Source organism: Drosophila navojoa, chromosome 5 (genome assembly GCF_054131105.1).
Source record: "Drosophila navojoa isolate 15081-1374.11 chromosome 5, UAZ_NAV_1.0, whole genome shotgun sequence".
NCBI lineage: Eukaryota > Metazoa > Arthropoda > Insecta > Diptera > Drosophilidae > Drosophila > Drosophila navojoa.
In genome coordinates this window covers 20,446,924-20,474,175 of record NC_142893.1, presented here as the reverse complement: position 1 = coordinate 20,474,175, position 27,252 = coordinate 20,446,924, and the positions used below count along the sequence as shown (strand labels likewise).

The 27,252-nt window shown below is 42.0% G+C and overlaps 8 protein-coding genes across 13 annotated transcripts; 2 read left to right on the top strand and 6 right to left on the bottom strand.

Annotated features, from left to right (window-relative positions):
• The first annotated feature begins 103 nt into the window (after positions 1-103).
• On the top strand, positions 104-3,173 carry LOC108654642 (ribitol 5-phosphate transferase FKRP). The gene is made up of 4 exons (XM_018106120.3): positions 104-678; positions 745-1,198; positions 1,262-1,378; positions 1,959-3,173. The coding sequence occupies exons 1-4, from the start codon at positions 392-394 to the stop codon at positions 2,820-2,822; spliced, it is 1,722 nt and encodes a 573-aa protein (XP_017961609.1). The 5' UTR covers positions 104-391; the 3' UTR covers positions 2,823-3,173.
• LOC108654640 (dynein intermediate chain 2, ciliary) lies at positions 3,157-8,620 on the bottom strand. Of its 3 annotated transcripts, none has more exons than XM_018106118.3 (6): positions 8,383-8,620; positions 5,212-5,868; positions 4,726-5,146; positions 4,587-4,664; positions 3,490-4,303; positions 3,157-3,423 (listed from the first exon to the last, which is right to left on the bottom strand). In XM_018106118.3, exons 1-6 carry the CDS (start codon positions 8,413-8,415, stop codon positions 3,240-3,242), a joined length of 2,187 nt encoding a protein of 728 aa, XP_017961607.1. In that variant the 5' UTR covers positions 8,416-8,620; the 3' UTR covers positions 3,157-3,239. The 3 variants fall into 3 exon arrangements, with proteins under 3 accessions (XP_017961607.1, XP_089117419.1, XP_089117418.1); XM_089261293.1 differs by lacking the exon at positions 8,383-8,620 and adding an exon at positions 7,416-7,460; XM_089261292.1 differs by lacking the exon at positions 8,383-8,620 and adding an exon at positions 6,867-6,974.
• A 1,295-nt stretch (positions 8,621-9,915) lies between these two features.
• Positions 9,916-10,218, bottom strand: LOC108654649 (uncharacterized). The gene has a single exon (XM_018106131.3). The coding sequence runs from the start codon at positions 10,216-10,218 to the stop codon at positions 10,081-10,083; it is 138 nt and encodes a 45-aa protein (XP_017961620.1). The 3' UTR covers positions 9,916-10,080.
• LOC149091165 (uncharacterized) lies at positions 9,916-14,192 on the bottom strand. Of its 2 annotated transcripts, none has more exons than XM_089261670.1 (3): positions 14,080-14,192; positions 11,936-12,228; positions 9,916-10,480 (listed from the first exon to the last, which is right to left on the bottom strand). In XM_089261670.1, exons 2-3 carry the CDS (start codon positions 12,136-12,138, stop codon positions 10,468-10,470), a joined length of 216 nt encoding a protein of 71 aa, XP_089117796.1. In that variant the 5' UTR covers positions 12,139-12,228; positions 14,080-14,192; the 3' UTR covers positions 9,916-10,467. The 2 variants fall into 2 exon arrangements, with proteins under 2 accessions (XP_089117796.1, XP_017961619.2); XM_018106130.2 differs by lacking the exon at positions 14,080-14,192 and adding an exon at positions 12,923-13,186.
• Positions 14,193-15,019: 827 nt separating this feature from the next.
• On the bottom strand, positions 15,020-18,247 carry Balat (Beta-alanine transporter). The gene is made up of 6 exons (XM_018106119.2): positions 17,967-18,247; positions 17,746-17,908; positions 16,592-16,738; positions 16,197-16,541; positions 15,428-16,138; positions 15,020-15,369 (listed from the first exon to the last, which is right to left on the bottom strand). Exons 1-6 carry the CDS (start codon positions 18,077-18,079, stop codon positions 15,037-15,039), a joined length of 1,812 nt encoding a protein of 603 aa, XP_017961608.1. The 5' UTR covers positions 18,080-18,247; the 3' UTR covers positions 15,020-15,036.
• Positions 18,248-18,394: 147 nt separating this feature from the next.
• Positions 18,395-20,326, bottom strand: Lfg (Glutamate NMDA receptor-associated protein 1 lifeguard). 2 transcript variants are annotated; one of them, XM_018106128.3, is made up of 4 exons: positions 20,062-20,326; positions 19,260-19,366; positions 19,101-19,202; positions 18,395-19,038 (listed from the first exon to the last, which is right to left on the bottom strand). In XM_018106128.3, exons 1-4 carry the CDS (start codon positions 20,078-20,080, stop codon positions 18,532-18,534), a joined length of 735 nt encoding a protein of 244 aa, XP_017961617.1. In that variant the 5' UTR covers positions 20,081-20,326; the 3' UTR covers positions 18,395-18,531. The 2 variants fall into 2 exon arrangements, with proteins under 2 accessions (XP_017961617.1, XP_017961616.1); XM_018106127.3 differs by lacking the exon at positions 20,062-20,326 and adding an exon at positions 19,466-19,612.
• A 368-nt stretch (positions 20,327-20,694) lies between these two features.
• Positions 20,695-23,960, bottom strand: Nmda1 (N-methyl-D-aspartate receptor-associated protein). Of its 2 annotated transcripts, none has more exons than XM_018106124.3 (5): positions 23,814-23,960; positions 23,105-23,242; positions 21,885-22,210; positions 21,567-21,815; positions 20,695-21,503 (listed from the first exon to the last, which is right to left on the bottom strand). In XM_018106124.3, the coding sequence occupies exons 2-5, from the start codon at positions 23,142-23,144 to the stop codon at positions 21,144-21,146; spliced, it is 975 nt and encodes a 324-aa protein (XP_017961613.1). In that variant the 5' UTR covers positions 23,145-23,242; positions 23,814-23,960; the 3' UTR covers positions 20,695-21,143. The 2 variants fall into 2 exon arrangements, with proteins under 2 accessions (XP_017961613.1, XP_017961615.1); XM_018106126.3 differs by lacking the exon at positions 23,105-23,242 and adding an exon at positions 23,297-23,349 and having other exon boundaries at positions 23,814-23,920.
• A 214-nt stretch (positions 23,961-24,174) lies between these two features.
• On the top strand, positions 24,175-26,889 carry AspRS (aspartyl-tRNA synthetase). Its single transcript, XM_018106121.3, has 6 exons — positions 24,175-24,298; positions 24,692-24,801; positions 24,884-25,209; positions 25,279-25,685; positions 25,761-26,378; positions 26,440-26,889. Exons 2-6 carry the CDS (start codon positions 24,715-24,717, stop codon positions 26,601-26,603), a joined length of 1,602 nt encoding a protein of 533 aa, XP_017961610.1. The 5' UTR covers positions 24,175-24,298; positions 24,692-24,714; the 3' UTR covers positions 26,604-26,889.
• The last annotated feature ends 363 nt before the right edge of the window (positions 26,890-27,252 follow it).

The following is a 27,252-nucleotide window of genomic DNA, read 5'->3' as shown; positions in this document are numbered from 1 at the left end:
GGTATGTTTCGCATCCTTAGTTATTTATGAAAAAGCTCTGGCGAAAGCTTTCACAGGACATCCCTAACGGCATTTTAGCTTATTGCCAAACCAGCTGCTTCATTCCACCAGGAAATCAGCTGATCGAATGCCAAAAGCTTGTGAGATGAAAAATATTCGTGAATAGCTAATCGAAAAGGAATCGGAAATGAAAACAAATGCAAGAAAATCTTAAATAAAATGTAGTTCCACTGCGAGCAACTTAAAGTGAATACGAGTCGTGCCTGTGAGATTACAATGATAAATGGCCAATAGAGTTGCAAGCGTAGAGCTCAGAAATACACGAGGCTAAGCCGCTGGGCAGCCAATCAAACAATTACCGCAGGACACAAGACTAAGGACACACAGCATCATGAAGATATTTAGATTGCGCTCTGTGAAGCTGGTGCTAATTGGCTTCATCATAGTCAACCTGGTGTTCTTCTATTACACCTGGAACTCGTTCCTCTGGCGGCGCATTAGCCGCGCTCTGACGGGCGAAGTCACCGACACAAAGCCAAAGAGCGAGGCGGCCCGCGGACCGAAGCTCTCGCCAAAGGACAAGGCACGCAATGCCAACAAGCACATAAGGAAGTCCATTACAATTGTCTTCTACGGGCACTACAATTTCGAGCAGGACCTGCGGCCCAGCATCGAGAGGTGAGTAGAGCTCAGATTAGATGAGGATTATCCATATTGACTCTTTATTCTCTTTCTCTCCCTTAGCATATTGGATGTCGTGCCGAATATGCCCATTCTGGTGCTGCAGGAGGGCGCCGCCGAGTACGCCTATCCGCCGGTCAGCTTTGAGCGCAATCTGACCAGCGGCGAGGAGCAGACGGTGCACTTCATGAGTCTGGCCTTCGACGTGCGTCGCACGCGTGACCAACTGAATCCCCTCGCGGCTGTGCACACCAAATATGCTCTGCTGATGCCGGACAGCGTGCGGCTGAGCAGCAAGAATCTGCTGCAGAAAATCCTGCGAGAGATGAACACAAAGTCGGGCAAAGCACCGGCTCAGCGTGTCACAGTTGCGCCGGATGAGCAAGTGCGTCGCCTGCTGCTCATCCCATTTGCGGGCAATTCGAAAGCCTACAGCAGCTGTGCGAAACTCAACCTGGACTTGCCCAACTGGACCATGGAACTGGAGGCGCGCAATGATACTACGCATTGCGATTTGGTAAGGCATTGATAGTTGATTCATGTATATGTATGTGTATATGTATTTATGATCTCTTTACAGTTCTTGCAGAAGCATGCGATACTGATTGACGTGGCCACACTTGGCGCCATGCCGGAACCATTCGGCTTGCCTTTTCCGGAAATGCTCTACGTGCAGGCAAAGATTGCCAACCTAACGGTAATGTATACATATATGTGTGCAACATTGCATTATATACTCATTCACATAGTGAAAGGGGTATATTGAATTAGTCCAATGTCAGTTATACTCCTTTCAGCTTAATCAATCAGTCCCCGAATAGACCAGTTAGGGCGTAATTATGGGTAAACGTGTATCTTCTATTTTATTATTATCAGATATTTGTCATGAGCTGATTCGCCGAATCTCTTGTCCGGAATAAATGCCATTTTGTTGCTATTCCAGCGAGATACTTAAGGAAATCAATATCGTTGGCATCCTGACAAATAGAATAAAACTATCTCTTCTACGGTATTAGAATAATCTATTGTATTTTATGGAATAACCTGTTGAGCCTATAGACGTCAGATATATTTATCATGTGGATCTCCAGGTATGGCACATGAAATACTGTAGTCTTCCTCAACAGATGAAAGATATATAATTAACACAGTCTGCATTTTATTATAGTTTCTCTGTTTTAAGATCGTGAATGAGTATGTAAATCATTTATAACCGACATGAATGCTCTTGTCCTTTATCATGATTATTTCTAATCAGATTTTCTCGTCTTTCACAGACGAGTGTGTTCCCTCAGTCGTTTCTGGAGGGCCGCAAGCTGTTTGCCTCGTTCCACACCAAACAGCGGCGCCTGGAGCTGCGTCGTCGTCAGTTTCGCGAGATGTACAAAAAGTTACAGATCAAGCGCCTGGTAAGGCGCACCCACCGACTGGGCGGCAAGGCCGCGGCCCGTGAAGGCAACTGGCAGCCGCACAGCCCCGTGCTGGATGCACAGTTCTCGTACTCGAACTTTAGTCTGCCCGCCGTCACGGACATCGATCTGTTTGGTTGTGAGCGAACGACAAAGTCGTGCATCGGCACCGTCTACAACAGTCGTCCGTTCTACTACTATCTGGGCAAGCACACGCCGCCCTGCTGCCTGGACAAGCTGAAGACCACCTTCAACCATGTGCTCGAGGAGTTCGAGAATGTGGGCATACGCTACTGGCTGGACAACTATGCGCTCAAGAGCGCCATCGAGACGAATCAGCTGTCGCCGGATGCCTACGACATTGACATCAGCTTCAATGTGCAGGACCTGGAGCGCTCGAACGCCATGAAGAAGTCGCAGAGCAAGCCACACGTGGACAATGAGGGCTTCTACTGGATCAAGGCGACCGATGGCCACTACTTCCGCGTGCAGTTCTCCAAGGTCAATCAGGTGGGCGTCAATCTGCTGCCCTACGAGATCAGTGGGAATGAGGTGCGAGCGAGCGGCTTCTTCGGCTGGAAGGCAACCACCTTCGCCTCCGACTACTTGCATCCCATGTCGACGGTGCTCTTTTTGGGCAAGAGCATCATGTGCCCCAACAATGTCTTGGAGTATCTCGAGGGCAAGAACATCAAGGTCAAATCGGATAATGTGGCTCCCGAGGAGGAGTAGATAGATAATCATTTACCTTAGCGGAAATTGCATTCAGTTTTTAGCATTAGTTGAAATTTTGTAAAAGTTGAACGACTTTCGACTATATGCACACTTCCTGTAGGTGTACGATATATGAGTGGAGCGTTGTTTTAAAGTATTTGTAAAATTGAGGTTATGTGTTCCTTTCTGTGTCTATATAGTTTTCCCTCTGTGTTTATAGCTAGTTCGCATGGATGTCTATACATATTTATAGATATACACATATAGGTAAAGCTAAGTTAGTGAGTGAGCATGTAAATTTCTAAAGCCAAAGTTCTCGGAACTACCGTCTATACAATAAAGAACTCTGTACTATTCGTACCAATTCAATATATGCATTTTAACTTATTAAAATATAATACACTATCACACAAATACAACTAGGCTCCATTGGCTTTAAGTGTTCACAGTGGTAGCGGCATCGGGTGCTTGAGCACCTTCCGGCAATTCGCGCACCAAGGATAACAGCTTTTCCAGTTTGGCATTTTGCAGTGTTAGCTGATCGAGATAGAGCTGCTTCTTCGGCGGCTTGACCATGAGGCGAAGATTCGGCGAGAGCTTGAGCGAGGTGGTAACGCCCCTGGAAAGCGAAAAAGGAAAGGAATATGTAAGCTGGGTGGAGCACTCTCCCACAGCTCATACTTACTTCTCGTCTCCCACAATGATGAAGGGCAGCTTCTCGTTGAAGGCCAGGCGAGTGAGTTTATTCTTACGCTTCGGCACTACCGCCTGAACGCATATGGGCTGGTACTTATTCACATTCAGGTCGAAAACATGCACCTTGCCCTCGGTGGTAACAGCCGCGAATACGGTGCTGGAGTACGGTGCCCACTTGACGTCGCCCACGGCAGAGCCGAGGTCAAAGATGAAGAGCGGATCGGGTCGCATGTCCTCCCACACCTTGACGCGCCAATCCCCGCTGCAGGACACAAATATGTTCGTATCGAAGCGATTGTAGTCGATGCGATAGACGGACATATTGTGCGCATCATAGGTCATCAGATACTTGGAGCTAAACAGCGTGCTGCACTTGTAGATCAAGCCGATCTCGGTGCCGACAAGATAGACTGTCGTATTGGTCGGATGGAACTGAACGCAGGAGCCGCCGGTCCTGAGCGTTACCTTCGTGCCATCCGGCCCATCCGCGATGTCGTTCTCGATGTAGAGCGTAATCATGGTGGTCACCCACAGCTTATTCTGCATGAGAATCCAGCTGAACACGCAGCCATCGGAGGACACCGAATAGAAGTTGATTTCGCCATCAGCCATGTCCGGACCCCACTTGATTTGCCACACGCACTCCGCGTGCTTACACTTGACGCCCCTGGACACATACATCGGCGCCTTGCAGCCATCGCGCAGATCGTAGACGCACACGTTGCCGTCGTAGAGGCCCAGCACCACGAGGAAGGGATAATTGGGATGGATATCACAGCACATGACTCCGCAGTCCGTTTGAACTGGAGTGAAGAATAGGAGAGGAGAGAGAGAGAGAGAGAGTGATTGAGAGATACAGGGAGAAAAACAGAGAGATAGAGAATAAGAAAAAAAGGCAGACAGAGAGAGAGAGAGAGACACAGGGAGAGAGACAGAGAGATAGAGAACGAGATTGTGAGAGGTAGATAGAGAAAGGCAGATAGAGAGTGTGATAGAGCGATAGGGAGAGCGACAAAAAGGTAGAGACAGAGAGAAGAGGGAATAATAAAATTTTTTAAACCTATATACCTAGACCTATATACTCACTTATGTAATCTGGATAGGCTGGGTTCTTGACGGTAAACAGGCACAGATAGCCTTCATTGTGTTGCTTTAGGAAATCATCTGTAAGAGAGAGTTGGGCTATATAAATACTTCAGGTAATATAGAAACGTCGGCGACTCACGTGAGCCATAGCAAACGGCAAAGAGATCGTAATAGCTTGGATTGAAGGTGAGCTCGGTGACATTCATCTTCTTGGTCTTCTCGTATTGGAATTTCCACAGGGGCAGCAGATTGCCCTCGCCGTCGCGATACTCATCGGCTGGATCCTCCCAGTAGCGATAGTCGTTGCTGATGTCATCGAAGATGTTCTGGTTGATCATGCGCTCGAGTATCTGCCAGCATCGCAGATACTTGCGATTCAACTGCTCCGCGTAGGCGGTTTTCTTTTTGAAGTTCTGCTTGGCCGTCGGACGTCGGGCAGCCACGGCGCCGGCCTTCTGCTGCTCGGCATAGTCCTCGTTGTAGCTGTCGTAGATGGTCCACTGCAGCACATTGGCGCCGAATTGCGAGCGAGGCGGCGGAATGGTCTGGGTGTCCACATTCTATGGAAGATTTTGAGACTAAGAGTAGGCGAGATGATGGGTGATGAACGCTGCTCTCTACTTACACGCCTCGGATTGACATAGGTGAGGGTGGCCCGCTCACAATAGTTGAACTGGTTGATGAGTTTCTTCTTTTTGCCAGAGACTGGTACTACTGGCCGTGCTCCAGTTTGCTCGTCGTCATCGCCGGCCGGCTCGCCCTCCGTGGCCTGCTCACCCTCAGTCTTGCCCTCCTCCTCCTCCTCTTCTTCGGCCTCTTCTTCTTCGCCAGCATCGGCTGCTGGCTTGGCACCGCCGTCGTCCTTTTCGTCGTCCTCGCCTTCGCCTTCTTCCTCGCCCTCCATCACAGTCTCGCGCTGCTCCACCACAGCATAGTTCGGCATGGGCAAAGGATAGCCAATTTCCTCGCATTCCTCCACCTGAAAGCGCGCCTCCTCCGAGTCCACGTGCAGCGAATTGCCCGGAAAACTGATCAAGGTCACAGTATTGCCTGGTATGGGTGCCAGCACAAATTCACCCAACTTGAAGTTGTACACTACCAAATTGCGCAGCACATTCGTATTGGTGGGTGTCAACACCTTGGTCACCTCCTCGGCCAGCTCGGCGTCTGTCAGATCCAATTGATCATCTGGCTTGACCAATTGGCGTGATTTCATCCAGGCATCGAAATCATCTGCATCGCCACCGCCGCCACCTTCCCCCTTGGCCTTGGATTGCCTATTCTATTTTTGGATTTCGAATAATATACATATATAGCGGGTCATTAGATTCATAAGTGGGCAGACAGTCGAGTCAATTGTGAATTGTGTGCTAAGAATTTTTGATAGTGCGCATCTGGGAGCTGAAAGAAACGGTCAAGGACTTACCTTCCATCTGGATACACCATTACAGTGCTAGGATACTATGGGGCAAATCAAACATCAATTGCTCGAATAAAATTGTGCACAGATTTGGAGCTATGTGATCAGTGAGAACAAGTCAAGTATAATAGCCCACAGCATGCATATTCATAAGTATCTGAAATTTACTCTTTCCAAAAGTCTATCTTAAACTGTCTTTCACTTTCAATACTAATCAAATATCGGCTTGCATTTGATAGCACTTAATGGAATGTAAAATAAATATTGGCTTAGGATGCATTTGTGGATACCAGGAAGAGAAATATCGATGGAACTATAAGCACTTTCAGGAATTTAATTATTAGGCTAGGAAGTGCAGGAACAGGAATATCGATTGAAATAAATGTTGGATGGAATGCAAAGTTGTATTCCAAAAACTTTAACACAGACAAAACAAAAAATTTATATTATATATTATCTCATATCTTATCTTAATGTCGAACATCAAGTCAGCGAGTTAACCGAGTCTGCAGAAAATACGATAACCGAACTTGTTTCATAAAGTAGATAGATGTATTATTTTAACTACATAGGAGAGTTCATATGAAATCTATATATAATAATATAGAATACGATACATACATATACATACGTATATAATATATATAATAACAAGTATGAATATATCATACATAAATATAGTATTATCTTCTATAATTAAAGGTAATTTACAAACTTCTTGTTCAACTGTCAATCTGAATGTTTGCTAGCTACTATTTGACTATTTGGAAAGGGTCTATGTACTCGGCAGACCGATTACCAGGCACTTGTCGCTCTCTCAAGTGGGCGGTGCTGGGTGGGTGGCTGACAGTTGCATTTACCTCCTCGAGTAGCTGTTGCTCCGCCACAGTCAGCTCGTCCGTGCTAGCGCCACAGGCACCAGCCTCATCCTGCGCGACATCGATGTCTGACATATTTTCTCTGCTTTTGCGACTGTACGAGCTATGGGTTAATGTTTCGAGTGCGGAACAGAGAGCTGGGGCAGACAGCTGGGGTTAGCTACTCATAGATGATATGCACTTATATACAGAAGACTTGGTTGAATGACTAGATCTACGTAGAATTGAATTGGCGAAAATAAAATCTAGATTTGTTGAACTATACATATGTACATATATATCAGGAATTCGATTCTAAGATTGTATTTACATATTTTGGTTTGTGGCTTGTTGCTTAGACACTCACACACACACACACACGCACTACTGAAGCAACTTGCGTTAGATCTAGTACTAAGCTGCTCAGTTACAGATACAGAAACAGATACAGATATGGGTACAGTTACAGATAAAGCTAGAGAGTTGCAAATACAGTTGTTTGTAGTTACAGTTGCAGTTAGAGATATTCTACGATTGGAAGTACTCATATACCGCCATGGCCTTATTCGCTAGCTTCCACATCTTGGCAATCTGCTTTATTTGATGGAGAGCACTGTGAAATGTTTCAAGCACGAGGCCTGAACCTCTTGAAGAGCGCAACACGACTGAGCCTAGGGGCCTAGGACCAGCTCGAGGTAGGCACTGTCAGCGGGCCCGTTCTGATGACGTTCGCGAAAGTTTCAAAAAACTTCCGTCGCTGACGTCGACGGCACGTCATAGGCAAAGGATGCGCTTGGAGTCGAGAGGGTGCTGACATTTCCGGTAGGGCGCGTAAATAGTTATATACAAATAAACGACTATGAGTTGCGACCTATTACGGCAATGCCCAGAGGCGTCGCTTAGAGTTACCTATTTACTTTTATGGCCCGAGTCATATCCATGTCTGATTTATTGACTCTTTTATTGCGTTTGGAGCTGGTAGGTGACGTTGATTACCATCGACACTCAATTGGCCAAGGCTCCGCAACAATTTTTTATATAGCCTAGATAAAGTTGTATTTAGTTTTTGTGATCTACCCTCAGTCTGAAAGCTGGCAGCGCCATCTCTTTTGTGAGCACGCACACGGCAGCCCAGTCCAGCTCATCCGGCTGCTCATCCCCCAGCTGTCCTGGTCGAGCTGCGCCGCCTTGGGCACATTGCAAATTATGTTTCGTGACAAAGTTCCATCAGAGCGCCAATAACTTTCGCTGTGCTACGTTCCAGCCAACTTATTAAAAAGTAATCGCAAATTTTTAAATACGAAAATAGAATCATGTAACGAAGGACGACCGAGAATGCGCCAGCTACCCAAGGCGCAATCACACCGTTGACAGCTCCCAAAGTGTTCGCATGTGCTCAGAGCTCGCTGCTCGCTGCTCAGAATTGTGAAATTGTGGAATTGTGCAAGTGCTCTACCCAAAATTCTCAGCATTGTGTGGATTTTTGCTGTCAAATTATGATATTAGAGTAATTGCTCACCTTCTTCTTGTCCTTGGCTTTTGCGCTTTGCATGTTGGGGCCGTATCCTTATCGGTGTACCAAGTTCTTGAACTAAACGTGTCTTACTTTGTTCGTTTTGCTGTTTTGTTGTACCCACAGTGAAGCCTGTGAGCCTTTTCCGGACATTAACTAAACCAATTTATGTTTTTCACAGTCTAAACTTTACGTAATTGTGAAATAGAACAATGGAATTCGACGCTTGCTTTGCCTTACATTCCTTGCTTTGTTTATTCGAGTTACTATAGAAATCCCGAGCTCCCACGCACCGGCTGCCATTTGCATATTGATTTGCCAACCGCCCAGATATCGCGACTGTCAACGACCTGGTACTCAGCAAATTTGCTTTAGTGGCATCTACCTCGTTCATAATGAACAATTAGAAGTATCGGAGGGACATTAGCGTAATTGAAGGATTCGTATACATATATATAAAAGTATAAAACCTTGGTAGGTTTGCCCAATTATCAATGGAACCCTATAAGTCTGTCATTTAAGAAAAACTCTGGCTTCCCATTATTACGCATGAACAGAAAAATTGCTGTAAATTTTTATTTAATATGATTACTGTAAATAAAGCATATATATACACATAAAATATTGCGTTTTATGTAATGTCCATCTGATTAAGCTCTAAGCCTATTCGTATAATATGAATTCTCCTGATCTCTTGATAAGCTCTGTTAATGAAAAATTACTCAGCAATTCTAATTATTGTTTTCGTAGAATTGTATAATTCGTACTGCGGAATTTAATTTTCTCAATATAAAGCCTCTCTGAATCAAGAAAACGTATAGAAACTATATTTTAAACATATATATTGCATTGATATTTAAATGTGATTAGAATGTAGTCGATCGCTAGTCACCTTTAAAATGGGAGTTCATAGAGCTAATGGAAATGATTTCAGCTAAAAGGTTTGTTAAAATAAGACAAGTTTGTACTAAATAACTGACAGATCTAGAGAGCAAAGAATGAATCTTGGAAAGAACTAAAAAATTTGAAAAGTACTGTCACATTGCAATCGATTATTTGAAAACTATTTTTGCATAACGCTTTACAAATAATAATATAATTTCTACTCGGAATCATCTGGCCTTCTATTGTTAAACTATATACATAATATAGCTATACTTAAGATATAAAGTTAGTTTAACAATGTTGAATAGAATTGTTAAAATAGCTATATTTGTAGTAGTTCATGGACTTAAACCTATAACAAAAGCATTAGTACAATCACAATTGCTCATAATAACAAAAGCTATATAAGACTGCACTCAGCTACTCTCCTTACACACTGATTCCAAAAACACTTGATCAGTACAATGAGTATTTATCCGTAATGCCCATAGAATGCGTGTACCAAGTGAGCTCTAGAGTGCAATGCACTCTCAAGTCACACAGCGAACGTATAAATAAATTTTTTAAGCGAATGCTGGCTTGAAGGCCAATGGGCGACGCTCCGGCTAGATCGAAGAGCTGAAACCTAGTAGACGAGATTGAAAGGCCTGAATATTCCACATGAATTTGATTTTATTGTGTCTATAGGAGTACATCAGTAGTATCAATATCAGTATAATATATAAAATATGCGCAATGTATATATTCTATGTACTGCATACAATATATATGTATATGTGTGTATATTTATATTTGACAATTAAGTTAGGTGTAAAAGACCTAGGTGTGCTGCCTCAAGCTCTTCACATATCGCACTGGCACTTCAGGTAAATAAACGCAGACAAAGAACATCATGGGTCCAAATAAGAGCATGCAGATCAGCCAATATATCAAGCCAATAACTGTTATCGCATCCATATAAAGGTTAGAGAGAGGCCAGTCTCGATCAGACAATTATCAAATATAATTACGGATTAACGAATTACGAATTACAAATAAATAGCTAATATCACTAAACATCGGTTATGGAGATTGTGCAACAGGGCAAAACACGTCTGTCACAGCGCCGATGTTTCTAATTTTAGATGAAATCAAAAGCCGCTCCAGGTAACTTTAGACTAAATATCCTATTGTAATATGGCTTCGCTTGCTGCTGGAATATCGTCTTTAAGCCCGCCACCTGAAATAAAAGGAAATATAATTAGTTATAAATTATATTATGAGAATTGGATTTATATATAGAATGTAAGCGGTGCTGGGGGCAACTCAGGGCACCGATGATATTAAGAGTAATAGAGATGAAACTATTCTAATCTGAATGAATCATGGTTAGTTCCATATCGGAGCTTACGCGCTGCTACTATTCCTGCCCGTTGGCCAGTTGAAACTGTTTCAACTGCGCTGCTGAATCACGCACTTTATACTTGACTTCAGATCAGATGGGGTTATTTTCGGATATTTAACAGCTTCCAGCCTTAAAATAATTTCAGCGAGCAGAGACAAAAAAACCGCTCAACTGAGGCTTGGCGCTGTTAATTCGTGACTGAATTGGAAACCAGAACAAAGTAATCCCCCAAAGCGAGTTTTCCTCTCTCTCTCTCTGCCTCTATCTCTCTATTTATACACAAATCTCTGCCTCTCTGTTTAGATATTAAGCTCTAGCATTCAAAGCTTTTGTTTTGCTTCTGATTTGGAATTGTTTGTGACGAAAGTTGGTTTTATAAACGAGATACTGGTATTTTTCAAGGCAATGGCAGTAATCCGTTCGTAAAACTGGTTTACGTACTGAGTACTAACTAGAGATCGTTTGAGAGCCAATTAAAATGTTAAATAATATTCGCACAAATTTTGTACACTGCTCACAAAAATTGTGACTTCAATACCCAAAATTATGATCAAGAGATTGCAGTGCAATCGATACATATATAGTTCTGATAAGGGGGATCGAAAAAAATTTATGAGTCAAGTGTGTTGACAGTCTTCACTGCTGATTGGAAAAAGTCAAGATAGGTTATATCTAATCTATTGCCACCTCTCATTATTATGTTACTGTTATTTTTATTATACCTTGTATTTATATTTTATAAATGTACGTATAACTTTATTTACTCGATCTATTGGGCTCTTTCTGATACAATGTAATTTTTTCCTCTGATAACTCTTCTCACATTACCCAGCATTGTTTTTATTATATCTGATTTAGATTAAATTTATAATATTATTACTATTCTTTCGTATACCCACTGGCATAAGCTTTAACCAATTCTATAGCTTCAAAGGAGCTTTCTAAATATCTAACAATTCCCAGTATTATTTTTATTACAGATGTATATAATGGAAAAGTAAATAAATAAATAAAAAATGTAATACAAACTTTTCTCAATCAATTAGTACCTTTACTAAATTTGGACTATAAAACAAAATTCAAAATTTCATTTTGCATTCCAGATTTTATTTTTACGTTTTGTTAGATTTTAATCAATTTTAGACAAAAAAATTTTATTTTTATAAAAGCATTTCAAATTATTCTTAAATTTGCAATTCCCATGGCTAGCATAATTAATAATGATAGGACTCTTCCCAATTCTTTATACGGTGTCCTATATAAAACAAATATTATTCGTTTTGTACTTACATTATGTAGAAATAACTATCACTGTCCTTGCGCTTAGCATCGCCGCGATTCGTGTCTCTCCTAGCTTGGCTCACTGAACCCGGATCCGAATGCGCCTGCATATTGCCATTCCAGGTTGCCCAACGACTTAAGACGCCATTTTGCTGATTGTTCAGATTGTTTTCTTTGTTGGGATTGACAAAAAACGACTTGACGCTATCCATGGTCGTTCCAATTAATGTGAAAAGTGAGCAGAGACAGTGAGAGTGCGTGTAGATATGTCGAGCCTCCAAGACGAAAACAAATTGATAAAGCTAAAAATATATCAGATGTGTTGTTTTTTATGAATACGAGTTTTTGCTTTGGTGTGTCGTCAAGTCAAATATGAAGGCACAGAATAATACATTTTTGAATACATAAAAAATTGTTGTTCCCTGTTTGTGTCTAAATGTGCTATTTACTTTTTTATTGTATTTTATTTTATGTGATAATGCTGATAATCGCATTATTTCATATAATTTATTTCAATTTTTAGAGGGAGTTTTCGGGAACATTCCGTAACAAGTACGGGCTTTTAATGATCGTAAAATTATAAATTTATTAAATGTTGTTTTTATCTTGTCAAATGAAATTTACAGTTTAGAAATGCAACGAGAGCATTTTTAATTAGTATAATTTTGATAATTGCGTTTTAGATTCCATATAGTTAGTTTTTTATCAAGATTAACGCGTTTCATACATATTATCAATTAGCACTTGGGCATTTAACAGGTTCATAACAGTTCAGTTCGCATCACTGATAAGCCACTGTGAGCAGCGAGCACGCGTCGCATTCAACAACAATTTGATTTGTTATTAATAAAACGAACAAGACTGAACAACGTGGCACGATAAGCAGGTCCTAAGACGAGGCCAAATGGCGCTACTTCTGCCACAGCTGATAGCCCCAGGCAGCCTTGAAGACGGCATTTTGTTACTGGGCCACTATTCGCTAGACGCGCGACCTACCTCAAGCTGTTGTAATTCGCTCAGCTATTTGCGCGTCGACTGGTTCAGCTGGTAGCGGCGTATAACGCCCTCCTCAATGCTTTCAAATTGGTCTGACACAATTCCTTCGGCTAGTCGCGCACTTCCAATTTCAATTTGACTTCCAATTCCAGCGTTCAGCGTTCCAGGTTTAGCTTTTAGTGTCTAGCGTTCGGCTGCCTCTGTGAACCGTTTTGCACAATGTCTGCGATCGCACTGAACGCTCCAACGACGCGACGCGCGACTCAATGGCCGATGGCCGATGCCGATGTTGATGTCGCAGCCGATGCCGATGCCGATGCCGGCTGTTACGTTGTTTTAATCAATTGCGAAGGCGTCACAAACACAACATTGAATATACATATGTATATGTGAGTGTGTATTACTTGAATACGTATGGTATGTAAAGGTGTAGACCCTCGCAGCGATTACATTATGTCTTAATGCACATGGATTTCTTTGGCTTTGCTGTCGTCATCTGGCAGCGTAGTTGTTGTTGTTGCTGCAGTTGGTTTTGTTTTCGCTGCCTTTCGTATATCTACCCCGTCAAGGCAGTTTTTCTTGTTTGTTGTGATCATTGCTTCTCACTTTTACACAAATGTATGTATAGTATGTGTGTATGTAAGCACTTACTCTATCCACACTTCCATACGATCGCATGCACATGCATAACTGGAACAGTTTTTAATGGGAAACTCATTAAGTGAAATGTTTATATTTGCAGTAAAGTGTTTATTTTAAGAACAACAAAATAACGAAGGTACTTTCAATGGCAGTTAAACAAACACAAGCATGCATATACACATGTATACATACACACATACATACATAAATGTGTTATATGGTAAAAGTGTTACACAGCTTATGAAGAAACGCCGTTGGTTTAACAACTGCTGCAATCGAATATTGTTATACAGTATAACAAGTGAAGCAGGCCCTGTGCATAGCTGCCTTTACATGCACATACACATTCATACATACACACATACGTATGCTCGCTTTTGTTAAAATATACAGACATATACATATATAATATAGACTGCATGTGTGCAAACTGCAATTCTTTGTAAATCCATTAATACATATGTATATGTATATATAACAATATAGTATACCCGAATACCTGTCACGCAGCCAACTTTTGTATTTTGCCCCCAACTTCCGTACTGCAAGTGTCTTTCTAGCTTCTTCTATTTGATGTGGTCCGGCGTTCCGTGTGCCGTTGATAAGCCGAATGCTTTTGTATAACACAAATAGCTGCAGCTAATCGTAGATTGCTTGGACTTTGTACTTTACACACATTTCTCAGACGAACTCTCGCATACACACGCGCAAATCTCTACGTTGATGAACGTTTATCAATATGCATAGAAATAAATAATTGATGCGAATAATTTTGTGTAACTATGCAAATTGACTGTATTTGTGTGTAAATAGCTATAAAATAAAGTTGTTTCAAGTGTATCTCAGCTGTTTGCTCTGATCTCATTGAGTGCTGTTGACTATTGGGTACCTTTTAAGTGCCTTATATGTACATACAAATATACATCTGTGCGTATGTGTGTATTATGTATACAAACATATATTTTCGATTATTGACTGTCATGTTATGGTACGTACATACACATGCATACATACATACATATTTACGTACGTGATCCCCCATACTATATATGTACATATACCTGAGCACTTCTAGTTAAAAACCTGAAACCATTTCAACTAAAACTAAGTTTCTCAACTCAAATAATTTCCGTCTTTGAAATGCCCTTCAATCAGTTAACTAACTTCCTAATGTGTAGATACACACATATGTACATATACTATCTATATTGGTATTTCTTGTATATTTATTATAGGTTTCGCAACGAAAAATAATTTGAAAATAAGTATCAAAACAATTGCATACTTTTCCGCGGAGCGAGAAATTTAAAAACAATAAATTTACAAGCATACTTTCAGGCGAAATAAGAGTTTTGTGTTCCTTTGGTATTATATTTATTTATAAAAAAAAACTTATTGAACATTTAAACTATTAATAAAAACAAATTATAATTTATTCCAAAAACAAGATGGTTTTGTATTTATTTATTAAATTACAATGTTCGCATTTCTTTTTTACAAATGCTGCAAACGATTTTACAGGTTGCGGGAGCTCCAATGCCAACTCTGTGGTAGACCGTTGCCGCCTCTTCGGCCATCATCCTGCTCCTGCTTCTGGCCAGGGCCCTGTTGTGGCTCTGGCTGCGGCTTGGCGTTCGCGATTCCACGCAACAGCAAAGCAGAAAGCTAAGTGGCACCGCCTCACCCTCCTCCAGAGTCTGAGGCAGGTTCCTGCCACGCGTCTCTGGCAGAAAGAGACTGGCAAAGCCGCCGACAATCAACAAGCCGCCCATCACAATCAACGGCAGCACCAACATCTGCTGGCCCTGCAAGCAGATGGAAGGCATTTAGGGAGGGATAACCATGAATACCCTAATATCTCACCATGTGGTTGATTATCGGAATGAATATTGGACCCGTCATGGCCACCACCGAGCTGAAGCTCATGCCCAGGCCACGCACCACGGTCGGATACAGCTCGGAGGCGAGCAGCGGCAGCACGACAAACGCCGACGAGATGCCCATCTTGCCAATGCAGTAGAGCAGCAGCATCACATCCGCTTGCTGCTGGTAGAGCACGGTGGCCACACAGGCCACGCCTCCAACTAGCATCGAAATGAAGAGAATCCAGCGGCGTCCAAAGTAACTCAAGCCTGGCCACAGCAGCAGGTACGTGGGCAGCTCCACGGCGCCAGCCAAAAAGAAATTCCAGATTTCGTCGCCACCCAGCGCCGGGGCATAGTAGCTGAGACCCACGTAGACGCTGGTGTTGGCGAACCAGATCAGGGTCACAATCAGTGTCTTGCGCCGCATGTTTGTGCCCCGGAACAGATCCAAGATGCCGTAGTGCGTAGTCTCTGCTGGCTGTGTGCGGAGCAGGCGCTGCTGCATCCGCTCCACAAAGTCCCGGGAAACGTGAACGCCGTTGACTCGCGCCATGACCTTGAGGATGCGCACGGCCCGCTTCGTCTGTCCCACGGCGATGAGCCAGCGTGGCGACTCGGGCAGCACAAAGAAGCAGGAGAAGAGCATCAGCAACGGCAGCGATACGGCCAGAGTCAGATAGCGCCAGTCACGCACCAAGTAGACCACGCCCTGAATTACATATAGAATTCATATCAATTCCCTATATAACAAGTCAACTTCAACTTACTGAGAGCAACACCAGTCCCAGGGAGTAGGCAATGTTGGAGACGATTGTGCAAAAGACGCGCCGATCCGGACCCACTAGCTCGATGGCCAGCACGTAGGGGCTGGCCAAGATGGCGGGCACAGTGAGTCCCACGACGAAGCGCAGACCCAGCCACGAGTAGTAGTTCCAGGCAAAGGCGCTGGCAGCACACGCCACTATCTCGAGTAGCAGATAGGCGTAAAAGGAGGGACGTCTGCCCCACAGATCCACCAAATAGCCAAACACATAGTTGCCAATCAAGCCACCCAGGCCAAAGAGCACCAATGCCAGGGTGACATAGTAGCTACTACTACAGACCAGATTCCACTGTAAGGAATATGCATGTAAAATCAGTTTAAGGGGCAACCAGGTCTTACCTCTTGCACCACTGTGCTGGGGTACATGGATCTGTCGTAGTGCCAGCCGTGCTGACAGGCCACAATGGATTCCTGGTCCACCTTCAGCAGCCGAGACGACTGCTCCCTCTGCAGTTCGTATGGCGTGCGGTACTCTAGATAGCGCACCTTTAAAAGAGGGATAGAATATATATCAATTGTAACTGTAGTACATGTGAAATGTTTAAGTTGGTATAACACTTCTTTTCTAGTGAATCTAACTGCTTGTGCACTGCTTGCTCTCAGCATATTTTAGCACTGCTTTAAATCTGCGGCATGCATATGACAGTTGTAGCAAAGTTTATAATAATCGGAGTATGACAGTTGCTTTAAATGACAACGAAATCGTTTTCCATTTTAACTAAGCTAATTATTTGAATTTATTGCGCATGGTTTAATATAAATTAATAATATAAAATACTGCTTTAAATTTACTTTGCATTTATTATCATTCTTCATTTAGATTTTTTAATGTTTTATTTCATCTATTTAAATAAATTTTCTATTTTTAAATGATTTTAAATTTAAATAAAATACTTAAAAAATACTAAAATAAATAAATATAATATAAGTGATGTATTTAATCAAATAATAAAATAAATAATAACTAAAAAATATAATAATAATTAAAATAAATACAATAAATAAATAAAATAAATAAAAATAAATTTAAAAATAAAATAAAATGTATTTAAAAATTAGTATATCAAATAAATAAAGTACAAATAATATAATAAATAAATAAATAGAAAATAGATACATAATAATAAAGTGAAAAAGCCATATTTTAGACACACCTAAATAGTTATACCAAAAAGCCTATAAAGCCTATAAGACATTTCATTGAGCATTTTTAGCTTGAATTTATGAAGTGCCAGACGTTTTGCAAACTGATTGAAGATAATATATTTTGTTATCATTATCATCATAGACACGCTCAACTAGAAATAGACTCTTCTTCACTTAACTGAAATGTAATAATTGTTGCTTTGCTCTCTTTGCATTTCGACTCTAGAAATTTCTTGATACGCGAAATGTTTATGACAACAGTATGATTAATGCTAATAAATGTCTATATGTATGAGTGTGTGTGTATGTGTATACCCATATATATGTTAATTATGAAAAACACGCACTATTTCACTGTAGTTCCGCACGAACATGCTGCACTCAGCGTAGGCTCCATGTTTGTCCCGCGGAATGCTCAAGTTCTTGACCAGCTGCAGGTAGTCCTGGGTCCAGGGCTCCAGTTCGGGTATGCGGCACCAGTGCTTGGGCGTGGCTGCAATAAACAACTGACTGCACAGCCATTAGTGTGCATCGATCAGGGGATCAGCAGCTGCCACCTGTGCCCCACCTGTAGGCGTGAAAGGCGCAGGGCAGCGCCGCCGGCAGCAGCACCGAGCATATAATGATCTTCTGATAGAGCCCGAAGGCGCCCACTTCCTTAAGTACTTCATCGAAATCCATGGCACCCGATGATGATCTGCTGATCTGCTGATCTGGTGATCTACACACGATTTGAATGCGCGCACAACTGATCGAGTGGACAGATTTGTGGCCAGCGCTAATCCAAAGGGGCTGCAGTTCCGCCACGCGGCTCCCAATCTCAATTGAACATAATTACATTACGGCCTTTCGTGTGTTTTAATTAATTGGACACCGCTGCGTGAGACAGGGTCGCAGCACGGCAAACCACCGGCCCGAACACCACCAATTGGTCAGGCAGTCGCAAAAAACCATAGCGAATAGCAACTAGCAAATAGAAAATCGCAAATAGGTACATATGCATAAAGTCAGCTGTAAATACATATATTTCTTGAACAATCCCGCGACACGTAATCTCAGTTGGGGTAATAAAAAATAATAAATAAGTCTAGATAAAGCAACGACTAGCCTAGCCTATCGCAGCCCAGCCCGGCCTAGTTGCGCGCCAGCCCAATGATGGTCAGAATGTACATGAAGATGTTGATGATGTCCAGATAGAGATTGAGCGCGGCAAAGATGTACTCCTCGGGGCTGATCGCATACCTGTGATTGCCGCCCAGCATCAGCTGCGTGTCGTACACGAGGTACACGGAGAACAGCAGCGCGCCCAGCGACGCATAGACCAGTCCAATGATCTGGCCCGGTATGAAGATGGCAATGATGCCGAAGATGATGAACACCACGAGGCAGGCGACCAGCACGCCGCCGCACATGGTGAAGTCGTATTTCGTCTGCAGTGCAAAGATCGTCAGTCCCAGGCTGACCGCCGCCGTAATGCCCACGGCCATGAGCACCTCTTCCGCCTTGTATTGGCCGGCAATCATGCCCAGCAGGAAGGACTCGGCCAGCGTGAACAGAAACAGGAAGATGAAGTTGAGCGGCGTCTTGCGGCGCACGCTCTCGCAGCAGGCCATGCTGATCATGGTGACAATTAGCACTGCCTGCAGGAGGAGGTATCAATCAATACGAATCCTTCAACCCTACTCTAGAGAGGGAGACCTACCAGTGCTATCCAAAGGAGCGCGGGATTGCGTTCTACCCAGCCCTGTGCTGCTGATGAGAAGGTGAAAACGCTCACAAAGCCAAACGTGATCAGCAGTTGCACCTGGTTTATAATGGAGGCTTCATTAGACGGGGATCATGGGAGCGGACTGATGCTTACCATTAATATCATATAGACCTTGCGTATGAAGCCCTTGCGTATGCTTTGGTCATCGAATGCGAAACTTTTGTCCGCCTCCGGATCTCCGTAGACGCCATTATTGTCACCTGTGTAGAGAAAGAGAGAGAGAGAGAGAGAGAGACAGAGGGAAGGAGATGTTTGAGCTTGCTTAAAGATCAAAAGGTCAAATCAATCCAAAACCGAACCGTATTGAAAGTGTGTATCGCCCATGGCTAAATTTCCTGTGGAGCGCGTCTTGTTCGTTCGACTAATGTGTATTACCTGAGCCCCAATTCGCTTGGTCATACGCCAGTTGGGCTGACAGATTAGCTACAAACACACTCACAGATGTAGATAACAAGCCAGATGGTAAATAACCTATATATAGAACTCATATAGAGAATATGAAATTGTTACCCTTTTTCACAACTTTGGTATTGGTGTGCGCTGATAACGCGTCACTCTCATATCTTGCATATGATACACCTGTGTTTTCTTTTATATATACCAATCGATTGGTATATTATGTAAACCGACCCTCTGAATCACCCACTGGGCCCTGGTCTTATCAAAAATCTCTGATAACACACCAGCACATAGACCACTATTTCGCACCAGGTGGAACATATTTGTAATGTGAATGAATCCAGGAATAGAGAGAGAGAGAGAGAGGCAGCGAGAGAGAGTGAAATGCACATTCTGCAGCTGAACCGATTCGAGTAAAGATACTTTTTTTTCGCATGCCTCATGCTTTGCCGATTATCTTATCTCGCGAACTTTTTGTGCAATTGATTGGACTTGCCTTGCTGGTAGTGATACATTTTATGGTATGTACCCGATATCGATGTTCTTCGCCGATTCACACTCGCACTGCCGTTAGCTTCCGAATAAAACTGGGCAACTATGTTGGGTAGCGCAAGCTCCTAAAAATTTATTTGTTTTTCTCGCACACTTATCGCCAGATAAGAAAACAACCTAAATAGTACAGATAGTGTTGGGCCCGGTCGACGCAGACAACGAGCAAATTTGACTAATCCAGCGCTGACTACGAACTGCTGTCACCTTAACTGTTGCATTTACTTTCGGCCTGGTCCCCGGTGCATTGCCGGCCACGCCCCAGCGCGCTGTGTGGGGAAGACCTACAAGAGTCGCACAAAGCGCCGTCATAGAGCTCACATACACACATACATACAGCATAGACGATAGCCCTTGTTTTTCTGTTTGCTTCTTCTTCTTGTTTAATAAATAAATAGATTCACTTTATTGTTGACTTTACCACAGAGTCGTTACAGAATACTTGCGGGAGGTTTTTGATTGAATAAACTTTGGGTAATTTTTTTTTGGTTTTAGTTTCCTTTTCATATAGTGATTAACAACTGCAAGCGGCGCTGCATATATATGTATATATAATTAATACACGTATATATAACAACTATTAAATGTTTAAGACTATTTATTGTTTATATGCGGTATTTGCTTTTCTTATTTTCTTTTTTGGTTTGGAGCGTTTTAATCAATTTCAGGTATGTGAAATAAGTTTGTTTGAAGCTAATAATTTAAGGAAACTGAAACGACATAAACAAATGTGCATTTCTCTTAACATAACAACAACAACAAAATAGTTAATTATTCATTTCACCTTAAAATTAATACAATCTATAAGGAAAGTTGGCATCAAATTACATACTGTTCTTAGCAACCAAACATATCGAAATATTCAATTTGAAACGCTTTCGCTTCCGTTTCTGTGACTTGATTATGAGATTACGCGGTTATTGAAAATATATCTGATTGTTAGGGCAACATTAATAAGCTAATTGCCTATATTGCCTGTTAACATAAAATTCAAGTATATAAAATAGAAGTTTAATTCCGTAACGACTTCTAGTCCCGCGATGCTCCAATAATGGTTAGAATGTATATGAAAATGTTGACAACATCCAAGTAGAGATTCAGCGCGGCAAATATGTATTCCTCGGGGCTAATCGAGTACTTATGATCGCCACCCATCATCAGCTGAGTGTCGTATATCAGATAGACTGAGAAGAGTAGCGCTCCAAAGGAGGCGTATACAAGCGTTATGATTTTGCCCTTGAAGAATATGGCCACGATGCCAAAGATCATGAAGACCACCATGCAGGCCAGCAATATGCCGCCCATCATGGTGAAGTCCACCTTGGTTTGCATGGCAAAGAGCGTGAGGGCCAGACAGACGGCAGCCGTTATGCCGACAGCCATAAGCACCTGCAAGGGAGATCAATGAACGTTTAATGGGAGTTGAAAAGACATAGGAGGGTCAGTTCGTACCTCAGTCGGTCCATAGCGACTGGCCGATACGCCCAAGAGAAACGATTGAGCCACCGTAAATATTGCCAAGAAGATAAAGTTGGTCGGGGTCTGGCGACGGACACTCTCGCAGCACGCCATGCACAACATCGTCACAATCAACACTGCCAGAGCCACCCAGAAGAGCCATTGATTTCTAGCGACAAACATCCTGGTGCCACTGTGAAAGACAAACAGGGCTACTGCTCCAAAGGTTACCAGGAGTTGACCCTGCCATAAAAATGCAATAACAAATTTAAACCAAAGTGAACTGAAATGGAGATAAAGTTGACTACGTACCATTAGAATGATGTAAACCTTGCGTATAAAGCCACGACGGATGCTCTGGTCGTCAAACGAGAAGTTTTTGGGCTGACCCTCGGGATCATCGTAGGCCCCATAGCCCGTTGCAGGTGGTGGTTGTATGAAGCCCGGCTGTGGAGCATAGCCGCCAGGCGGTGGGCCCTGACCGTAAGGTCCCTGGCCGTAGGGTCCTTGCGGATACGGTTGCGCGCCTCCCTGGCCGTACGGCGGATAGCCGCCTTGTGGCGGTCCTTGCGGTGGGTAGCCCCCACCGTAGCCACCTTGTGGTGGATACCCGCCATAGTTGTACTGCTGATTCGGATCTGTGAATGGATACTTATTTATTCATCTCATTTCAATTAGCTAATTATTCGCTCATGCTATTTGGAGCTCTATAAAAATTAAATATTCTAAAACTGAACTCCACGCATTTATGAACAAAACAATCGTAAAGAACATCTAAGAGATGACGTCAGTACCTAATGAAATATTTCGTTCAACAGACTTATGCGGAGAAATGATTAAATTAATAAATGAGAAAAATGCATTCTTGGAATCAGTTTTAATCAGCATCATGAGTATGAAAAAATAAATACATATTTTAATTTTCTTTATAAAAATATATATTATTTAACCACATACATATATGTATGTATGTAGATTAATTGCTTCAAGACTTCGTTTTGTAAAAAGTACAGTCATTAGTAAGTTAATTTAAATTAGTTTTTCCATCTTTAAAGTGTTTTACTGACGTATAGATAAGAAACTTTCCAAGAATATTATTTATCTTAAGCTGCCTTTCCATTGACGTAGAAAAACATGAGCAAAGATTGGCCGAATGAGGTATAAAATGTTTCAAGTAAACATATTTTATGTTTTATGAAATTAGATGATATTTCATATATGTACATATCTACTTTGTGAAGATATGAAGGGTAAATGGTATTTGTTTACAGTTTTCCTGAGTTATGAATTATATGTATGGCTTTCATTTATAGCCTCTGCGATAAGATAAGAAACCATCGAACCAAGGCCTCGCTAAATTAACAAATAAAACTAACTTAAATGGGTTGCACGACTTAAATGCTATATGCAAGAACAGAGAGACTCAACAGAAGCATGCGTAGGGGTGGTACGAAACAGAAAGCAAAACCATATGAACTAGTCAACAAATTTATTTTAACAAAAACCAAAAAAAAAGGCAAAATAAATTAAACCTTGATATTGAGGATATTGTGGAACGCTTTGCCACGACATTGTTGATATTGTTTTTGTCGCTGTCTGAGCTCAACTGAACTGAACTATCCGCTCCTACAGATAGCTATAGACAAGGGGTCACTATATACGAGTATTCACTGTAAAGTAGACCCAAGAAACCGTTAGCTTAGTCTGCTTATAAAAACACTCACCTTGCATTTCGTTATTGGTGTCGCTCGATATTTACTATTAGAGATTCGTTTACCTGCAAAAGAGAATTAATATCGTAATGGAATTGTCACATTTAATTATGTTTAATTAATTCATTTCTTTTAATAACCAGTTCCGCTTGTGCTAGCTAAAAACACGTAAATATGACGTGTGAATTTGCTGCAGATGTTCACATAGTCATACGCATACAAAAATTTCAGTTATGTACGTGTTTAATCATACATATCTACATATACATGTATGCAAGAGAGTGTGTAAAATAATAAGTCACCATTTAAAATCGCATTTGGAACCGATGCACTTATTCTAGAACTTTTCTTCTTCTAGTTAGTCTGTTTAACGTAATTTAAATGTTATATATTGGTTGGTGACTCACTCGGCAGCCCACCTCACAAAAGAAATTGGGGAACAACCAGAAACACTACAAACACCTGTCCTATCTTTGTTTATCAAACAAATATGTATGTTCTATAAATAGACGAAAACATCGAAATATACCTTGTGAAATACGCACACGAATTGCACTATAAACAAATATAACAAACTTCGCGTCAAGTGTGTTTCTTCTGGAAAATCTGCTATTCAGTGATAAATGAAATATCGATATAGTACCATTAACTAGAGCATCGATAAGTTTGATTGAGCTGAGTACGGTGGTAATTTTTATTGACTGCACAAAAGCTGGAATAAACAGCGCTCTGTTTTTAAATAAATGTTTGACCTATATTACACACATTTAATAAATTTTAATATTTATTTATGCATAGGTTATATTTATCTTAAGATAAAAACTATAAAAAAATTTTCAAGCAGTATCAGTAAAATATATCGAATAGATATTTTTTTATCGTTGCCCTCTATCGATATGAGTAGACAAAAACCACCTAAATAATACCAACTGCACAACGGCCGAGCATGCTGCAATAGCTTCCGACACTCGTGTAATCTTTTCGTTTGTGTATTAAGAGGCTACGAAATATCTGGTAAGCATGACTGCAAGTACCCTCAAAGTCAAGAAGTTCAAAGCAGCAAAGGCTAATCTTGTCCTCAAAGTGTTTTAGGTTTAGGTTATGTGTGTGCACTGCACTTAAACAAAGAGGATGTGGCTCCCATTCCATATGTAATGGGAAATGTGTGGGGGTGACTGAACTGCAGTAAGAAACCGGCAGAAATGGCTTGCAATTGTAATACATATGCAAATCGGTGCACGCTACATTAGAGAAATTTTATAAATAGAACAAATCTGTTTGTGCATGTATTTATACATATGTATGAATGTGCGTGACGCAATAGTTGAGTGCCGGATGCGTGCCCTCCGCTCGCCTGTTGCTTATCACGAGAACTGTAAAATTATATACTCTATATTTATTTTACAGCCGCTTTTGTTGCATTCCAAGAAATGGTTGAGGACAAGGAGAATACAGCCAGTGCTGGGCAGGAGCCGGTCTCCAAAAAGGCAGCCAAGAAGCAGGCTAAGTTAGCCAAGGTAAGCGGCGACGTGGCAAAGTCTTTGCTGATAACATTTATAATTGATGTCTTCTATACTATCTCTCACTCACTCTGTTTAGAAAGCTGAGCACAAAGCCGACACTGCCGCTGCTCTCGCTGCAAATGAAGCAGCTGGCGACAGTGCAGCCGATCATGCAGCGGCCCGCTATGGCCTCTCCGAGATGATACAGTCGAAAGATAAGCGAAGCGAGCGCGAGTTCGTCACGGTGTCCGATCTGAATGCTCATGTGGGCAAGGGCCTGGTCTGGGTGCGTGGCCGTGTGCATACGACTCGTGCAAAGGGCAAACAGTGCTTCCTCATTCTGCGCCAGCAGAGCAGCACGGTTCAATGCATTCTGGCTGTGGGCGACATCATTTCCAAGCAAATGGTCAAGTTTGCCGGAAAGTAAGTAAATCAACTTCATTCTTCAATCAACTAAAATTGATTCATTCGTTTTCATTTCCTTGTTCGCAGCATACCCAAGGAGAGCATCATTGACATCCAAGCGAAAGCAGTGGCTGTGCCCACCAAAATTGAATCCTGTACGGAGCAGTTGCTGGAGTTGTCTGTGGAGCAGATATTCGTCATATCTCAGGCGAAGGCTCAGCTGCCGTTGCAAATTGAGGATGCATCTCGACCCGAGAATGCCGACGATGCCGAGGGACTTAACATACGCGTTAATCAGGACACGAGACTGGATAATCGTGTGCTTGACCTACGCACACCAGCCAATCAGGCCATCTTTCGCCTGGAGGCTGGCGTCTGTCGTCTCTTCCGCGACATTCTGACCGAGAAGGGTTTCACCGAAATCCACACGCCCAAGATTATTTCTGCTGCCAGTGAAGGAGGTGCCAACGTATTCACCGTGAGCTATTTTAAGGGTATGTCGCTTTAGGAATATATATATGAATATATGTGAATATGTAGTTATACTATATATTTTGTAAATTTTGTAGATTCTGCATATCTGGCACAGTCTCCGCAGCTGTACAAGCAAATGGCTATCGCAGCCGACTTCGACAAGGTTTACACTGTTGGCGCCGTGTTCCGCGCCGAGGACTCAAATACGCACAGGCATTTAACCGAGTTCGTGGGACTCGATTTGGAGATGGCATTCAAATATCACTATCACGAGGTGCTGCACACAATCGGCAATACGTTCACAGCCATCTTTAAGGGCCTGCGTGACAAGTACAGTCGCGAGATCGAAGCCGTTGGGCAGCAGTACAAAGTGGAGCCGTTCAAGTTCTTGGAGCCGCCGCTAATACTGCAGTTTGCTGAGGGCGTGGCTATGCTGCGTGAGGCTGGCATTGAGACGGGCGATGAGGAGGATTTGTCAACGCCAAACGAAAAGCTATTGGGTCGTCTGGTTAAAGCCAAATACGACACTGACTTTTACATCCTTGACAAGTTCCCACTGGCGATACGACCGTTCTACACCATGCCCGATCCCAACAACCCGATGTATTCCAACTCGTATGACATGTTCATGCGCGGCGAGGAGATTCTGTCGGGCGCTCAACGTATACACGATCCAGAGTACTTAATTGAACGTGCCAAGCACCATGGCATCGGTGGGTCTTCAATAGTCTAATCCTATTCTATGGCTCATCTTTTATTTCCTTCCTCTTACAGATATTACAAAAATTGCGGCTTACATCGAATCCTTCCGCTACGGCTGTCCACCACACGCTGGCGGCGGCATTGGCATGGAGCGCGTCGTTATGCTGTATCTGGGCTTGGATAACATTAGGAAGACTTCAATGTTCCCACGTGATCCTAAGCGATTAACACCTTAAACGTGATTGATTTAAATACAAGAAGAAAATGGAAAAGCTCTTATCTTAATGAATGAAATTCGATAAAAATTATTTTAATTTCCTCCAACTTTCCAAACTGTGAACAGCCTTCCCAAGTCTCAGAATTTTGTATTTTAATTGATCCCCGCTGCTCCTTAAGTTGCGACCATCACATTAAGAACTTGCATACTGCAAAGTTGTTTGACAACGAGAACTGTAAAGACTGTTTAGGGTCAGAATGTGTTTAAAACCGTTTAAAATAAATCTTTGCATGTGTCTTTAGTAATTTTTATTGTGTATCATTTGTCTTGCAGGTAGATGATATTCTTTTTTTTAGGTAAATGAAGAAACAATTTCAACATTGTATTTGTGCCTTATCAATATCATATCAAAGATAAGATTTTCTTATCAAATCAAAGCAAGATATGGATAATATCTTATTCGAAAATGGCTGCTGATAAATAGGCGAATATTGGTAAACAAGAAGGGAAATCTATCGAGTACATATTCATCCAATTTTAGGAATTGGAAACTTTATTAAAACATATACATATATATTTGCGCGAATTGAAGGTGTGAGAAACACTTTATCTTATCTTATTGAAAGGTATTTATTTTGTTTAATCAAAGTTTCTTATTTTACAATATA

What these genes read in the sequence shown, in the direction of transcription:
- LOC108654642 (XM_018106120.3), top strand. Translation starts at nt 392, where the DNA reads ATGAAGATATTTAGATTGCGCTCTGTGAAGCTGGTGCTAATTGGCTTC. An exon ending in CTGCGGCCCAGCATCGAGAG is followed by an intron (nt 679 to 744) that starts GTGAGTAGAGCT and finishes TCTCTCCCTTAG; the next exon opens with CATATTGGATGTCGTGCCGA. An exon ending in ATACTACGCATTGCGATTTG is followed by an intron (nt 1,199 to 1,261) that starts GTAAGGCATTGA and finishes ATCTCTTTACAG; the next exon opens with TTCTTGCAGAAGCATGCGAT.
- LOC108654640 (XM_089261292.1), bottom strand. Translation starts at nt 6,959, where the DNA reads ATGTCAGACATCGATGTCGCGCAGGATGAGGCTGGTGCCTGTGGCGCT. An exon ending in CCTATGTCAATCCGAGGCGT is followed by an intron (nt 5,147 to 5,211) that starts GTAAGTAGAGAG and finishes AATCTTCCATAG; the next exon opens with AATGTGGACACCCAGACCAT. An exon ending in ATCATTGTGGGAGACGAGAA is followed by an intron (nt 3,424 to 3,489) that starts GTAAGTATGAGC and finishes TTCGCTTTCCAG; the next exon opens with GGGCGTTACCACCTCGCTCA.
- LOC108654649 (XM_018106131.3), bottom strand. Translation starts at nt 10,218, where the DNA reads ATGGATGCGATAACAGTTATTGGCTTGATATATTGGCTGATCTGCATG.
- LOC149091165 (XM_089261670.1), bottom strand. Translation starts at nt 12,138, where the DNA reads ATGGATAGCGTCAAGTCGTTTTTTGTCAATCCCAACAAAGAAAACAAT.
- Balat (XM_018106119.2), bottom strand. Translation starts at nt 18,079, where the DNA reads ATGGATTTCGATGAAGTACTTAAGGAAGTGGGCGCCTTCGGGCTCTAT. An exon ending in TGCGCCTTTCACGCCTACAG is followed by an intron (nt 17,909 to 17,966) that starts GTGGGGCACAGG and finishes ATGGCTGTGCAG; the next exon opens with TCAGTTGTTTATTGCAGCCA. An exon ending in TGGGACTGGTGTTGCTCTCA is followed by an intron (nt 16,139 to 16,196) that starts GTAAGTTGAAGT and finishes TATGTAATTCAG; the next exon opens with GGCGTGGTCTACTTGGTGCG.
- Lfg (XM_018106127.3), bottom strand. Translation starts at nt 19,565, where the DNA reads ATGACCAAGCGAATTGGGGCTCAGGTAATACACATTAGTCGAACGAAC. An exon ending in CGATACACACTTTCAATACG is followed by an intron (nt 19,367 to 19,465) that starts GTTCGGTTTTGG and finishes TTCTCTACACAG; the next exon opens with GTGACAATAATGGCGTCTAC. An exon ending in AGGTCTATATGATATTAATG is followed by an intron (nt 19,203 to 19,259) that starts GTAAGCATCAGT and finishes ATTATAAACCAG; the next exon opens with GTGCAACTGCTGATCACGTT.
- Nmda1 (XM_018106124.3), bottom strand. Translation starts at nt 23,144, where the DNA reads ATGTCGTGGCAAAGCGTTCCACAATATCCTCAATATCAAG. An exon ending in ACAATATCCTCAATATCAAG is followed by an intron (nt 22,211 to 23,104) that starts GTTTAATTTATT and finishes ATCCATTCACAG; the next exon opens with ATCCGAATCAGCAGTACAAC. An exon ending in AGGTTTACATCATTCTAATG is followed by an intron (nt 21,816 to 21,884) that starts GTACGTAGTCAA and finishes TTTTTATGGCAG; the next exon opens with GGTCAACTCCTGGTAACCTT.
- AspRS (XM_018106121.3), top strand. Translation starts at nt 24,715, where the DNA reads ATGGTTGAGGACAAGGAGAATACAGCCAGTGCTGGGCAGGAGCCGGTC. An exon ending in AGCAGGCTAAGTTAGCCAAG is followed by an intron (nt 24,802 to 24,883) that starts GTAAGCGGCGAC and finishes CACTCTGTTTAG; the next exon opens with AAAGCTGAGCACAAAGCCGA. An exon ending in CACCGTGAGCTATTTTAAGG is followed by an intron (nt 25,686 to 25,760) that starts GTATGTCGCTTT and finishes TAAATTTTGTAG; the next exon opens with ATTCTGCATATCTGGCACAG.